Source organism: Podarcis muralis, chromosome 5 (assembly GCF_964188315.1).
Source record: "Podarcis muralis chromosome 5, rPodMur119.hap1.1, whole genome shotgun sequence".
Taxonomy (NCBI): domain Eukaryota; kingdom Metazoa; phylum Chordata; class Lepidosauria; order Squamata; family Lacertidae; genus Podarcis; species Podarcis muralis.
In genome coordinates, this window is record NC_135659.1 from 26472179 (window position 1) to 26486085 (window position 13907).

Consider the following 13907-nt stretch of genomic DNA (forward strand, 5'->3'; position numbering starts at 1 on the left):
AGTATTGATTTCAACTGAAGTTCACACTTAATATGGAAATTAGTTCCATGAGCTGTTTAAAACTCGCAAGGAAAAAAATAATAGCAACTTTTCTTTGTGGCGCCACGACATAATTCAGTTTTAAAAGAGCAATGGAACACACCCTTTCCTGCTGCGAAGGACGGGACGAAGTCTTTCTGTGGGTTGTATAGCGAATGTACAAAGAATCCAACAGGTGGCTCCGTGGCGCAATGGATAGCGCATTGGACTTCTAGAGGGTTGAAGGGATTCAAAGGTTCCGGGTTCGAGTCCCGGCGGAGTCGCAGGGAGAATTTTTGTTTCGTTTTGCTCCGCTTTTCTCGCCTACTTTTTTTTTTTTACAGAAAGCAGTTCCGCGTCTTAAAATCGGATAAATATTTGCTGAGCGGCGAAAGCTTGCCGTGAAGGCCAGCAGCGCCAACCCTTTCCTTTAGCTTACACAGCGCCGACTACGGACTTCCCCTCAGGAGGGAGGCGTTGCCTTAGCGAGCCGGCCGAGTCTGAGGGGAGAAAAGGCCGCGGCCAGAGGAGCGAGGGAGGCCGAATCACCTCAGAGCGCCAAAAGCCCGCCTTCCCCCGAGCCAAAATGGGGCGGATGCCTCGCTACGCCAGGCTACACTCGGTTTCTCCGACTGCCGGCATGAGGAGGGAAACCCTTACGAGTCCCCGCAAAACTCGCCCCTGGCTGTCCGCTTCCTCGCCTGCCTGCGCCGCCATTGCAAGGCTGAAGGGGGAAGGAAGAGCCGCCTCATGGCCGCCTCAGCAAGGCTGGCCTGAGGCAACTGCCACTGCTTTACCTGCGCAGCCAGGGCAAAGTGGAGCAGGAGTTTACTGTTTCGTCAGCATCTCCCCCAAAAGCCTAGAAGCAGTTCTTCATTTCTTTTGCTTACATTATTTAAGAAAAATAAAAATATTCGCCCCCGCAGATCCAAGGAGTGAAGTGGCGCAGCAGGTGGTTCTTTATTATTTATTGAATTTACTGTATATACCGCCCTTATACCCGGAGATCTCACAGGGCGGTTCACATAACAGGATCAACATAAAAACCATAAACTCAAACGAAAAATAACAACCCAATTACACCCCCCAAAAAAAGAGACACACATTTTTTAAAAGGGCATTCCTCTTCCTAGTACCTCACAACGACCCTGTGAGGTAGGTTAGGCAGAGAAAGCGTGGGGAGGGGGGACGTGATTGACTCAAGGTGGGCTGAGTGGGGGGATATGAACCCTGGTCTCCCACCTGGGATCTTTGCTTTGTATGTGAGCAAGTGGCCCTCATAATGCCACCTCAGAAGTAAAACCCGCCAAGTCTCAGGTAAAATGGGCACAGCCTAAGCAAAGGAAGTAAAGCATGCATGTGAACAAAGACGGATTACAGAAATAGGGCAGCGAGATGCTGGTGTGTTTTTTATCCTATTTAAAGGCTGCTTTTGTTCCATTTCTCTCAGCTAAAACTTTTTGGCAAGGGCTGTGTGCACATTCCAAGCACGTTCGCATTTCTGTCTCAGCTGGCTTGGTCTTGTGCACAGAATGGAAGATGGCAAGATCCCCAAGGGCGTCTGGCTTCAGGCACTGGCATGACACGAAGGCTAGCAACATCAACCCCACTGGTGTGGGAATAATCCCATTGCATGGAGACGGCTATGTCAGGTCATGTATCCACAGCAGTGACCAGGCGAGGGATGACTGCTGGGAGGAGTGGAGAACATGGTGCACCTGCAGCAGCACAACTGGATGCCTTCATCTGCCTTGGCTGCGACAAAACACGTGTCGGTATCTGCAGCCACAGCAGGCGCTGTAACTCCAACGGTTTTTCTCCTGAAGGCGCACTCTTCCATATTCTTCCAGACAGATGCCAACATCATCAGTGCTAGAGTGCCGCGTGCAGAACTAGCGCTGAGGACATCAAGGTTAGCTTGCCTTGCTAGGGGCCACCGAAATTGTGAGAAACGGATTGTAATCCTTATTTAGCAGCAACCACTTGACCTTCCCAGACCCAAGGGAGAGAATAAAAGCTCTTTCAACAGGATATTTGGGCAGACAAGCCAAAGCTGTGGATATTTTCAATGGGAAAGGAGAACTGAAGCTGGCACATTTAAGTGGGCCCTCTTTTTATTTATAGATATTTTAAAAGAATCTCTTTGTATGACCAACTTTCTGCTGATCAGACAGCTTATGTAATGTCTCAAATATTCATGAGGTTCAATGAACAGTGTTGCATCACTGCCTCTGCGGAGGGATAATTTGGCGATGTCAAGCATTTTAGAGCAAAATGGAGTCATCACTGAGAAGTACATTCTCAACCCATCTGGGAGAATGATTATAAGACAATAAAACAAGTCCTTTTAGTTTTCTGTAGAAGGGTTACCGCAAATGCATTAAAAATGCCTGTGAAGTCTGACCACTAGAGTTCAGGAGTTGGGATAGTGCACTAGCGAAGCCCTGTAAGTCACAAAACAATCAGGCTTACCGTTGAACTAAATACAAATAGAATACAACGGTAAGCAGAAGCTAACATTCGCAGATGGATTGTACTCCTTCCACAGTAGTTTCAGTGCAGGTACTACAAAACAGTTTATCACATTTTCTCCCTTCTGTCTTAGGTTGAAACGGCTACACAGCAGGTGGTGCAAAGTCCATCCCATGATCTCCAAGAAGGAACCAGAAATAAGAGTAATCTATCAGGCCCAATGAGGGACGCAGGTGGCGCTGTGGGTAAAAGCCTCAGTGTCTAGGGCTTGCCGATCGAAAGGTCGGCGGTTCGAATCCCCGCGGCGGGGTGCGCTCCCGTTGCTCGGTCCCAGCGCCTGCCAACCTAGCAGTTCGAAAGCACCCCCGGGTGCAAGTAGATAAATAGGGACCGCTTACCAGCGGGAAGGTAAACGGCGTTCCGTGTGCTGCGCTGGCTTGCCAGATGCAGCTTTGTCACGCTGGCCACGTGACCCGGAAGTGTCTCCGGACAGCGCTGGCCCCCGGCCTCTTGAGTGAGATGGGCACACAACCCCAGAGTCTGTCAAGACTGGCCCGTACGGGCAGGGGTACCTTTACCTTTTATCAGGCCCAATGACCAGGGGACGGACATGACTGATCCAGATACTTCAGGTGAGGAAATTTCTTCCGAGTGGAAATTATTGTGTGGCCAGTGAGAATCTCACTAATTGGGTAAGGAGGCAGGTATTCCTTTGGAAGGGAAATGGTAATTATTTTGCTTTCCTTCTGACCTTTCTCATTGTTTCAACAACAGGGTTTGACCCTACGAAAATCATTTACCCACCGAAAAAATGGAAAAACAAATGACTCAAAAAGGTTTGCAGCAAGTTGAAGGCTGCCAAGAAGGTACCGGGACCACATTGCTCACTGCTTTTGATGTGAAAGACTAGCACGGAGAGTCAGTGTGGTGTAGTGGATTAGGGGGGCCCAAAGTGCTAGATAACACTCTTACTGGTGACATGAAAAATCTTTAAAATTCCTGTTAACACCATAATAATTCCTAGTGTAATGTCATTTTGTTTTGAGCTGAAATGAGTTATGTGAACAGCCCATTTAAAATGTTTCAATCATTATCCCTTTTAAATATGAAGTCTTACCTTGAAAGAGGGTACTATCTTTGATCTTCATATTCACATTCATATTCATTTATAGAACTCGGGTCAGGATTCATCTGAGTCCCATCAATTGAAGCCCTGTGCAACAACTTCCGCAATGAGGTCTTCCCCCTCTTCTCCCCTATGCCCTCTCCCCAATTGGTTGGGGTGGGTGGGTTGGGGAACACCCAAAACAGCACTTTGGGAGCAGGAAGGAAAGGGCAGATCATTTTGTCTGGCAAGCTGAAATGTGCTGCCAGAATGATCAGAAGACTGTGACATTGAATTCCTCCCTTTTCCAGAGCATACCTTCACAATATTTCCATAACAAAATAAATTTTCTTAAATTCATTGGTGAATATAATGCATTAACGTCACCTGATCGTGAATTCTTAGAAATATTTTAATGGGGAAGCACACACGGGTTTTCACTTTTCTATGCCAACATCACAAATTTTCATTTTAAGATTTTAAAGTTTATATTAGAATTGTCATTTTTTATTTAATTGACCCATATATATTCAGAATGCTTAATATTGCATAAGTTTATCTTTTTCTTTCTGAAGGTTAGTTCCATCATCTTTTATTTATTTTATTTCACAAAATTTATGCACTGCTTGTTTGTAAAGAAAACCTCAAAGCGGTTTACATATTTCAATTCCACTTCCAAGATATTGTTGGAAAACCAGGACCGGCCTTGTATTCTTCTTCCTGATAAAATAACTGAGTCCAGTAGTTGTAAAATCTTTTATATATATATATATATATATATATATATATATATATATATATATATAATCTTTAACAGGGAATTTAAGTTCAGCCCCCCCCCCTTTTTTTAAAGCTATGTGCGGAACTTTTTCTTCTTCCGATACTTCTTGCCTGCTGCAAGGGCTGATTTTTCAGCAATGATGTCTTGATACTTCCTTTTATTATATCTGAACAAGAGAAATAATGTTATAAAGTATGAATAAAATACATTAAAAATATGCAGGTGCAAAGTAACTTTAAGCAGCGTAGTGACTATCATCAGTTATAGACCAAACCAAAAAATAATTTAATTTAATAATAGCAATTATTGTTGGCCACGATAGAGAAAATGAACCATGGTATTCAATGCTGGTGCATTTGAGTACCAGGACAAACACCAGAAGAGAGCTGTTGCCTCATACCCTCCTTGTGAACGTCCTGAAGACAGGTGGCTAACCACTGTTACAAACAGAATTCAGGACTAGAAGGACCCCTGGTATGATCCTACTAGCTACAATAAAACTGAGAAAAGATTTTAGATGGTTTTTTTTTAGAATAAAACTAGTTCCAAGAAACTTAAAAAAGGAATATTTTTATAGCTAACAGCTTAGTTTTATATTAGTATAAAACAGCTATTCTATGATGCCAATTCTACTAGTCACAACTGAAATTACACTCATTAATTGATTAAAATTAAACAGAAGTACTGTTTCTCATACACCCTAACAAGAGATTGAACGGGCAGCAATGAATCATCATGCATGTCCCAGTCAGGCACAGAATCTCAATATTGTCTCTCCAACATAAATACCTTAAAACAGGAAGAAAATGGGCTCTGTCTTAACAGGCAAGCAAGATGCTACTACAACATGCAGTATGAACCGCAATATGCAATTCTTACAAAGACAGAGGCTGGAATCCAATGTTGCATAACTAGATGCTTGTTCAAAGGGGATTCACATTCCTCTCTGCACTGCAGCTCCCCATTCACCCTCAAAATCTGCTCCAACCTACTGTACCAGATTCTGGTGGCACTCATGAGGGGAGGAGAGAAAAGTGAAGTTCCACTGTAAGCATAGGTCCATTCTGCTTGCACACTGGGAACACCCCAAAGAGATGAAGTATCTCTGCCGACTTTTCAGAATTGTCTTTTTCTCCTGCATCCATGAATATGCAGTTTTAAAAATAAAGAAACCCACCTTGCTGTTCTTTATATATACACAAAGCACTTACAGCATTACTCACGTGACATCAAAGCAATAAAAACACAACCCCAAACAGACAGTTTCAGTATAATCTGAGCACTGAAATGGACAAGGCCCAGTGCCTCAAATTCCAACCAACTATGCTTCTGAAAATGTTTGGGATGCATAGCAGGGCCTCCGATGTTAAATGCACAAGATCATATGGGAGTAATGTGGTCCTCCAGATATTGCTAGTAAAACCGTAACACATTCTTTGACATCACCACATTGCTTGTATAAAGTTTTCAATTGAAATTCATTCCAAATACCTTCTAAACTCAGAATCTGCCAGAAGTTCTTCCACTATGTTCTTCTTCCTCTCTTTCTTGGGAATTCGGGCATGATAGAAGTCTATTGGAGAATCCACAACAGTTCCAACCTGAGAAAAGAAAATAGAAGATATTTTATTGCTACATACACTTGAAGGGCTATTTTTACAAAAGAGGCGTCACTGGACAAACAAAGAGCAGTGATGCCCAGTACATACTACACTCTCAAACACAATTGCTAAATACATACAACACAGTGAAGAACTTGCAATATCCAGAAAAGGTTTTGATATAAAAGAAAGAAAAGCAGCATGCTAAGACACTTTTATTGAGCTCATCTTAGGGGGAGATTCATAAATCTAGCACACAATTAAACATGTTTACAGAATTTAAGTTCAAATAATGGTGCAAGTTCAGCTGAATCCATTTGACTCTTCAGTATGCTTATCTGTAGTGATGGACAGCATTGTGGAGCTGTAATATCCCAATGGTCGAGTTGCTGCTGCATAGTGGGGTGGAGGGGGTGATGTCAGTGCAATGCAAATACACTGGCGGAGCCACCAACTCCCCTCCCCTTGTGTGCTGCAGGGACTCAGCCATCAGGAGGTCTGGTGAGCAATGCAGCCCCACCATACCATCTACTTACTATTGCTTATATGTGCTCTGGACTCTAGTAAATGGCTACAATAAAAATATATACAAGGAGTGAAGCTTTGGATGCAGCAGGGAGCCATGCACTTTCTTTTTCAAGCAGTAGCAATGAAAAAAAATGAACACAGAAATGTTTTGTGCATACTACACTTGAAAGTCAGGAGGCAAAAAGCATTATGCTGAGCAAATGGAATGCAACTGTGAATGACTGAAGGAAGATATATGCTGGAATACAATAAACCCAGATTTTGGAGCATATTTTAATGAAGTGTTTAATTCTTAAGGTGACATGCACATACAAAATTTGTTACCTAAGGAAAGTAGATAACGGTCAGGATGTTCCAAAGTATGCTTAACTTCAGCGTGGTGTAGCAGAAACCCAAAGCCAGTTGAAAATATCTTCTCATTTTCTTACCTGAAAGTATTTGGGGAGACCTTCTCTGTCATTCTTTTTATAAAATCTCTTAGGATCTATGGCTGCCCTCATCTTCAGAGCCTTAAGGTCATTTTTCAATTCATCAGTCATTTCTGGGGCTTTCATACCAAACCAACCGTTGCCTGTTGTTTTCTCTCGCTCTGCCTGTATTCAACACACCAAGAAACAGCAGTTCAGTATTTGTCCACTTGCTAATAAACAACTGCATTTTCATGCAATAAAGTCAGCTAGTTAAGAACTGCAAGCAAGCTTTATTATTAAGTGTTAGAAGCTAGACATATAACAAAAGGTTATCCTAACATTTAGAGCTTTACATTAAGGCAGTTTTCACAATATTCAAACATTTTCCTTATATTTAAAGAGGCTTCAATGAATTTTTAAAAAGCAACTGTAACTATCTAAACCAACATTATTAGTTTACCAAAGCCTTCATATGTTATTTTTAAAGTAAAGAAGCACTTTAGAGATTATACGGGTAAGAAGTGGGTAAGGAGTTTAAGTAGTGTGTGGATGTGAATGAGTGTGCATGTGTGTTATCCCCATATAGATAAAGCTTTGGATTTCCTCTGACAATGTTTTGATAATACAGCTTCCCACCACCATCCAGCAGTGGGCATGGAAATACAGCATCTATGGGCTGAAGTCAGACTCTGTTATTACCTGTCAGGGGCTCAGGGACTGAGCCACAGGAGAAGGAGGAGATGGAGAGCGAAGGGGAACAATCGGAGGGGAGCGCAGGAGGGTGTGACAGTGACCAGAGAGATTCCCTGAGTCTCTCCAGCGAATCAGAAGATTCCCAGAAGGAGGCCCCCAGGGTCAGGGCAAGGGGGGCCAGTGGGGAGTCGCCAAGCGGCAGCTGGAAATCAGGGCTAGCTTCCCCACCAGAGCGCAGCGGGGGGGGGGGGGGGGGAAGAATCCCACAGATTAGAACAAAAGCCTCCTCCTGCAGGAGGAGAGAGTGAGGCAGGACTGACCACGCCTCCGTCAGAGAGTGGAGGGGCGGAGGAGAGAGCAGGGCCGGCCAGCCTTCCTGAAGGAGAAAGCAGTGAAGGGAGCAGTGTAGCCGTTAGGAGGAAAGTGGGCGGCTGGGCGCGCGCGCCAAGTTCAAATGTAGAGGCGCGAGGGACAGCAGAAAATCCGGATTGGGAGCCAGGTCCCAAAGCCCGCCGGAGACAGGGGGAGGAGTCAGAAGAATCCGCCTCCGAAGAGTCCAGGAGGGTTCGGACCCCAGAGGGCAGGAGGACCCGGAGGCGAAAGGAGCAGAGGGAGGAAAGGAAGAGGTGGAGCAAAGCTCGGGTATTGAACTGGTGTAAAGGAGGGGCGGATTCAGACGGGACTTCGCCGGTCTAAGGACTCAGACGTAGCGCTGCGCGCCACTGATGTCAAACCAACAATGAACCACAATAAAGACTTTTGTTTATAAAGAGCAACTGGCGTTGGTCCTTTGTGAGCTGGGACCTGAGGCAGCCGCTGACATTACCCTTCAAACTTTAATGTTTCAAGTTAATACATCTTGGTTTCAATATTATGCTTTAGTGCCAAATTAAGCCCAAATACCCAAGAAGCTCCTGTAATATTAAGTAACCCACACTTACAAGCTGACATCACCATATACAGTGGTGCCCCGCAAGACGAATGCCTCGCAAGACGAAAAACTTGCTAGACGAAAGGTTTTTCAGTTTTTTGAGTCATTCCGCAAGACGAATTTCCCTATGGGCTTGCTTCACAAGACGAAACGTCTTGCGAGTTCTTGCGAGTTTGTTTCCTTTTTCTTAAAGCCGCTAAGCCGTTAATAGTCGTGCTTCGCAAGACGCAAAAACCGCAAGACGAAGAGACTCGCGGAACGGATTAATTTCGTCTTGCAAGGCACCACTGTACGCACTATCATTCTTTCCTCATTCATTGTAGCTGTATCTTCCACATGAAGCTTACTTCCTCCTCTGTTCCCCCAAATATCCACAAACATCCAATCTTAAGCTTTCACCTTTTTGTCCTCCTCTAAGCTATTGCCTCTCACTCTTGCATGGTTCCCCACACCCATCCTAAAGCCCCCAAGTCCTCTTGTCTCTTCAGGAATCATAATCTCTTGGCAAGCCCCTTTCTTCTGGCACCCATGTGCTCTTAAGTCTTCTTCACATGCTGCTGTCTGACTTCACAGGCTAAGCTGTAAAAAAGACCTACTGATTCAGTGTTGCAGTTGTCACATGCAACCACATGAACATTAAGGAGCACTTGATTGAGTCTGATTTCGCTGGCATTTTGCTCAAGGGCTGAAGAGTGCTTTTAAAAAGGAAGAGCCTGTTATTATCAACCTTCTTCATCTTTCATTTGTCATATTTTCCAAGAAGTTCAGAACAGCTTATATGTCACCACCCTTTGGCTGATTAAACATTCATTGGCCTTTTAAATGTGTTTGTGGAAGAGGGGTTATTGCTTTGCTTTTTGTGTTCTTGTTTTGTATTTTTATGTTGTGAACCGCTCTGTGATCTTTGGATGAAGGGCACTATACAAATTAAATAATAATAATAATACCATTATCTAATCATTGTAAGGCAGACTAAGCTGAGAAGTGAAGTGACGGGTGCTTACACGCCCTCAGAGAGCTATAAAGTCAGCCCAATTCTTGTAGCTTTCAGCATTGCTCAGTGACCCTCTACTTACCCTACGTTGTTTCTTCAGCTGGTGGACCGATTCTTTTAAAGGTGGAACAGATTCCATTTTTTCAAAATCTGGAGTTATAACACTCTTTTTCAAAAGCTATAAGGGTATATTAAAGTAGCATAATTACTACACAGTGCTAAGCAGACAAAACACAAAAGAAATTTTAGGAAACTTGAAAACTGCAGTTACAATAAAAGTTAAGCTCCCTAAGGACTAGGTCAGGACAAAAAACTGAGTCACAGGAAGGTTACTGATGAGAGTGGCTCAATAGGACTTGTAGAAATCACAGAACAGTTGAGAAGTTAAGCTGAGTAAGGAGACCAAAGAAAAGAAAATCTGGAAAATGCAGTTTTTCTGGCAAAAACAAGGAGTAGATTCCTTCAATGTTTTATTGAGGGCTTTCTTCTAACCCAGCTTTTAGCACAACAGTGAACATTGGGTACTTTACCTCATCTTTCTTTTTCTCCTTTAGTGGCACAACTCCATGAAAGCCAGATTTCTGCTTTCCTGCATCAAAACTAATATATGAGCCTCCAAGGTTTTTAACATTTAGACCAGGATCAATGCTGCTTGAAAATGATAAACTAGAAGAGAAAGAAATGCTAAATTTACACGCATTTTGACACCACCCTCTAAAGCTTATTACAGAAAAATATTTAAATGAGCAAACCAAATCAGTTTTGAAAGCACTGACACACACCTAATAACTCCTTCCTATAGGAACCAAGACAGGCAAACAACTCTTTAACTGAAGTTTTAACTTTTCTCTAAGGCATGTGAGCTGCAACAGAGGCTTTCAACAGAATATACCAAGGTTGTACACTCCCAACAGAAAGCTCTTAAAAAGCAGCTGAAATGCATATGGCAAACCCACAGACTGTCAACAGCCTAGTTTACAGTAACTTTTAAGCAGCTTTTTTGCCCCTACTCCATGGTGACTATTCCCTGGAAAACTAGAAATCATAGAATCATAGAAACCTTTTGGAATAGAATCATAGAATGTATCAGACAATTCATGTCTGCCACTGCTTCCATTTTCTCAGACCTTGTAAAACAATAAACAATTCTGCCCCAGATACATGCGTCTAATAATACTGCTTAACATAAACTATAACTAAGTTCATTGAGAGAACTTACATTTTATTATTTTCATTTATTAAATCTTCCTCCTCATCTATAAATTCTTCTTCACTGTCTTCCAATTCAGAGGATTCCTCACTTTGTTTATTACCTTCTGTGTCCTTCTCTTCTAAATACCATGATCTGGTGGAGTCCAAGCCAGGAGTTTTATCAATTACAAATAGTTCTTCACTATGTGATTCATGTAAGGCAGTAGTGGTTTTTTTACTAGTATGTGTCGAACTGGCAATTGTTTCTACTTCATTAATTTCTTCTATATCACTGTTTTCAGATTCTTCACCCTCATCACTTGTAAGAAGTGACACAGTCAAATGTGATTCATGGCCTGTTTTGGTTGTATGTGAAGATGATTCAGCAACTGGTTTATCTTGCCTTCCATCACTGTCTGAACTTGCAACAGAAATCCTGCAGTCATCACTGTTGCTTTCTATATTTCGTGACTGGATAATATTTTTTTGTGGGCTATCTATTTTTGATGGCTTGCCTACTTCTATTGCCTCTTTTTCTTGATACTGTGTAACCTTTCCAGTATCCATTTTGGGGGGTTCCACATTGCTTTTGTTTTTATTAGCAGTTGTCTGTTTCAGGGGCATACTAGACTGATCAAGTTTTATGTCATCATATGGAGAAACGTCCGAATTATTTTTTATAGGTGACTGGTTTTTAGTTACCTTTATGGATTTTTCTAAAGTTAGATCACACACTTCCTCTGCGCTCTCCGCAATTTCATATACATCAGCTAACATTTGTTTTGTGACCAATTCCTTGATATCTTTCTCCTGTCTTATCTTTACCTCCACACTGCCCACAGATTCACAGTTCCTCTCGTTTGTCTTGTCCTTTTTAGGTGATTTTTTTGTGCATTCTCTTGCCTTTCGTGGGGGGCTGCTTGACACAATCTGTTTTGGATCATTGTTGAGAACAGATTCAGAATGGCTCTTTGTTTTACAGGGGCTAGGTTTCTCATTTATCAAGAGAGTTGAGAGAGATGAGGCTTGGTCTACATCTAAATCAGAATTTGTAGGTTGCTCTGAATCAGAGATTACAATAGTCTCAGATTTTGTTACACAGTCAGTCAGTTTTGCTTCTTCCACCACAGCTTCACTTTTTCTTTCAGGCTGAGGCATTGCTTCTTTGGCCAATCTTAGCCCCATGCTCCTGGTTATTCGTTTAGACTGGACAGATTGCTCTGTAGAAATACCGGAGCACCATGATTCTGTATCAGAAACTTCTTCAGCTTGGGCCTCACACACTGGTGAAACAGTAGTCTTGACTTGCCGAATTCTAGTCATTCTTGCAACACTTGGAGTCCGTACTCCTGAAACAGTGGAAGAACATGATTCTGCTTCAGATATGTCATCATCTTCTTGACATCTGCTTCCTTCACTAAGAGGAGCTTTCTTGCTCTGCCTGCTTTTAGTGGGCGTCTCTGGTGGACAAGGAACTACAATTTTCCGCCTTCTTGTTATTCTTATAAATAAAGGTGTCTGAAGACCGGACACAGAGGAGCAATTTGATTCTGCTTCAGAAATATCCCCATCAGCCTGCAGTTCAGCAACTGAGTCTGCCAAATTTACAGCCTTTCTCTTATTCAGAGACACCTGCGCTTGTGGAGGCTCCTCCGCATCCATTTTTGTTTCAGACTCCTTTGTTTTCTCAAGAGGAGGCTCAGGAACAACTTTTGCAGGGAAATTCACTTTACTTCTCCTAGTTGTCCTGACAGATGTGCTGCCTTCTGTTGAGTCCAGCTGAAAGAAAGAGAATAATGTTGAATAATATGTAAAAGCTATTTCCACAGTCAAAAGCCACATGAGAAACTCCACTCTCAGATTCCAATGCATTGTGGCTTTTTAATCCATCAGCTATTGTTAGAATGAAACAATATTACATGAATTGTCACAGCAAGTCATCTTCTTAGTTTTACCTTGCCAACAAAAACCATTTATAAGCTTTTTGATAGACAATTCAAAAGATAAGATCCCCAAACTGTTTGCTTTAATGTACCGTAACTCTCACTTGGAGAAGAGGACACACACATCTGCTTAGGAGCATAATTCGGCAGCAATTTAGGGTTTTACTAAAACACCATAAAGCATCATTAACAACGGCTGTGCTATTTAAGTCCCCATGGCTGTATATGTTATGGGAGCATTATGCACCATGCAGTTTGCAGAAACTGGATAATCAACACATCATTTCTAAAAAATACTGCTACACTTACCTCACTAACGGACACATAAAACCAACAAGGTACAATATGCTAGCAAGCACTGCCAGCCAAAGACATTTTGCTGCTTGAGGGAAACAACAAAATGACAATCCCTCCTTCTGTGTATGGAAGCCATTGAATCTTACCTCAGCGCTAGCAATGGGACAGCATCCTCCACTATATGTGAGGGCAGCCAGTACCACAGCTGACGTATCTTGCGGTGGTAGCTCTGCTGCCCAATCTCTCACCTCTGTACCCTGCCCCTCCTAAAGGCAGAGGGTGGTCCTGCCTCGAGAGCTTTCTCTATGGGGTGAATGAGCCCCACTAAGAATAGCCATAGGCGTGCAGCTGAGATATCCGTATCCTCTCTGCAATGTTCTCCTTCAGAGAGGCAGCAGCCAGTACGGTTGCACCGCATCTCTCCAGCCCCGAGCCCATCTTAATATCCATCATGCAAAACACATATGCGCCGCCCTGCTCCTACCCCCCAGTGAAGACGAGGGGGGGACACCGCTTCAAGGCACGCACCTCTGGGAAGGGCAAGGGCACTTTAGCAGGAGCCCCGCGGCCGCCTCCATCAGGGCTGCAGTGATCCGCCGCAGTGGATCCACGGCAGTGCTCGCGGCGCAACGGTCTCCGGTCACGCGCACGGAGGCTACGCGCGCTCCCGGGCGGACTGAGGGGTCTGCGCATTCAAACTCCAGCGCGGGAGCTGCGCGGCCCGGAAACAGAATAGCTCGGGCCGGCTGCCCCTTTGTCCCCCCCACTCTCCCTAGATATCGCTCCGCTCCCTTCTCACCTTTGCTTCTCCAGGGTGGTCCCTGCTCTCCGGCTCACTGCGCCGCGCTCCCCGCCGCGTGGCCACCATCTTCTCTCTTCTTCTCTCTACGCATGGGAAGGAAGCCACTTTCAGCTCGCTTCCGGGTTGGTGTGCTCTCCTAAG

At 43.6% G+C, this 13907-nt stretch overlaps 1 protein-coding gene, 1 long non-coding RNA gene and 1 other non-coding gene across 6 annotated transcripts; 2 read left to right on the plus strand and 1 right to left on the minus strand.

Annotated features, from left to right (window-relative positions):
• The first annotated feature begins 216 nt into the window (after positions 1–216).
• On the plus strand, positions 217–302 carry TRNAR-UCU (transfer RNA arginine (anticodon UCU)). The gene is given in 2 exon segments: positions 217–253; positions 267–302. It is a non-coding gene; the product is annotated as a tRNA-Arg (tRNA).
• A 174-nt stretch (positions 303–476) lies between these two features.
• On the plus strand, positions 477–3965 carry LOC114598725 (uncharacterized). 3 transcript variants are annotated; one of them, XR_013392864.1, is made up of 5 exons: positions 477–970; positions 1469–1793; positions 2624–2705; positions 3079–3122; positions 3265–3965. It is a non-coding gene; the product is annotated as an uncharacterized LOC114598725 (long non-coding RNA). The 3 variants fall into 3 exon arrangements; XR_013392863.1 differs by lacking the exon at positions 477–970 and having other exon boundaries at positions 1398–1793; XR_013392862.1 differs by lacking the exons at positions 477–970; positions 1469–1793 and adding an exon at positions 1803–1930.
• A 28-nt stretch (positions 3966–3993) lies between these two features.
• On the minus strand, positions 3994–13907 carry DNTTIP2 (deoxynucleotidyltransferase terminal interacting protein 2). 2 transcript variants are annotated; one of them, XM_028732697.2, is made up of 7 exons: positions 13764–13907; positions 10753–12503; positions 10064–10199; positions 9616–9711; positions 6934–7098; positions 5868–5977; positions 3994–4542 (listed from the first exon to the last, which is right to left on the minus strand). In XM_028732697.2, exons 1-7 carry the CDS (start codon positions 13830–13832, stop codon positions 4449–4451), a joined length of 2421 nt encoding a protein of 806 aa, XP_028588530.2. In that variant the 5' UTR covers positions 13833–13907; the 3' UTR covers positions 3994–4448. The 2 variants fall into 2 exon arrangements, with proteins under 2 accessions (XP_028588530.2, XP_028588531.2); XM_028732698.2 differs by lacking the exon at positions 13764–13907 and adding an exon at positions 13493–13672.

What these genes read in the sequence shown, in the direction of transcription:
- DNTTIP2 (XM_028732698.2), bottom strand. Translation starts at nt 13,657, where the DNA reads ATGCGCAGACCCCTCAGTCCGCCCGGGAGCGCGCGTAGCCTCCGTGCG. An exon ending in AGCTGAAGAAACAACGTAGG is followed by an intron (nt 7,099 to 9,615) that starts GTAAGTAGAGGG and finishes TGTTGAATACAG; the next exon opens with GCAGAGCGAGAGAAAACAAC. An exon ending in GCAGATTCTGAGTTTAGAAG is followed by an intron (nt 4,543 to 5,867) that starts GTATTTGGAATG and finishes TCTCTTGTTCAG; the next exon opens with ATATAATAAAAGGAAGTATC.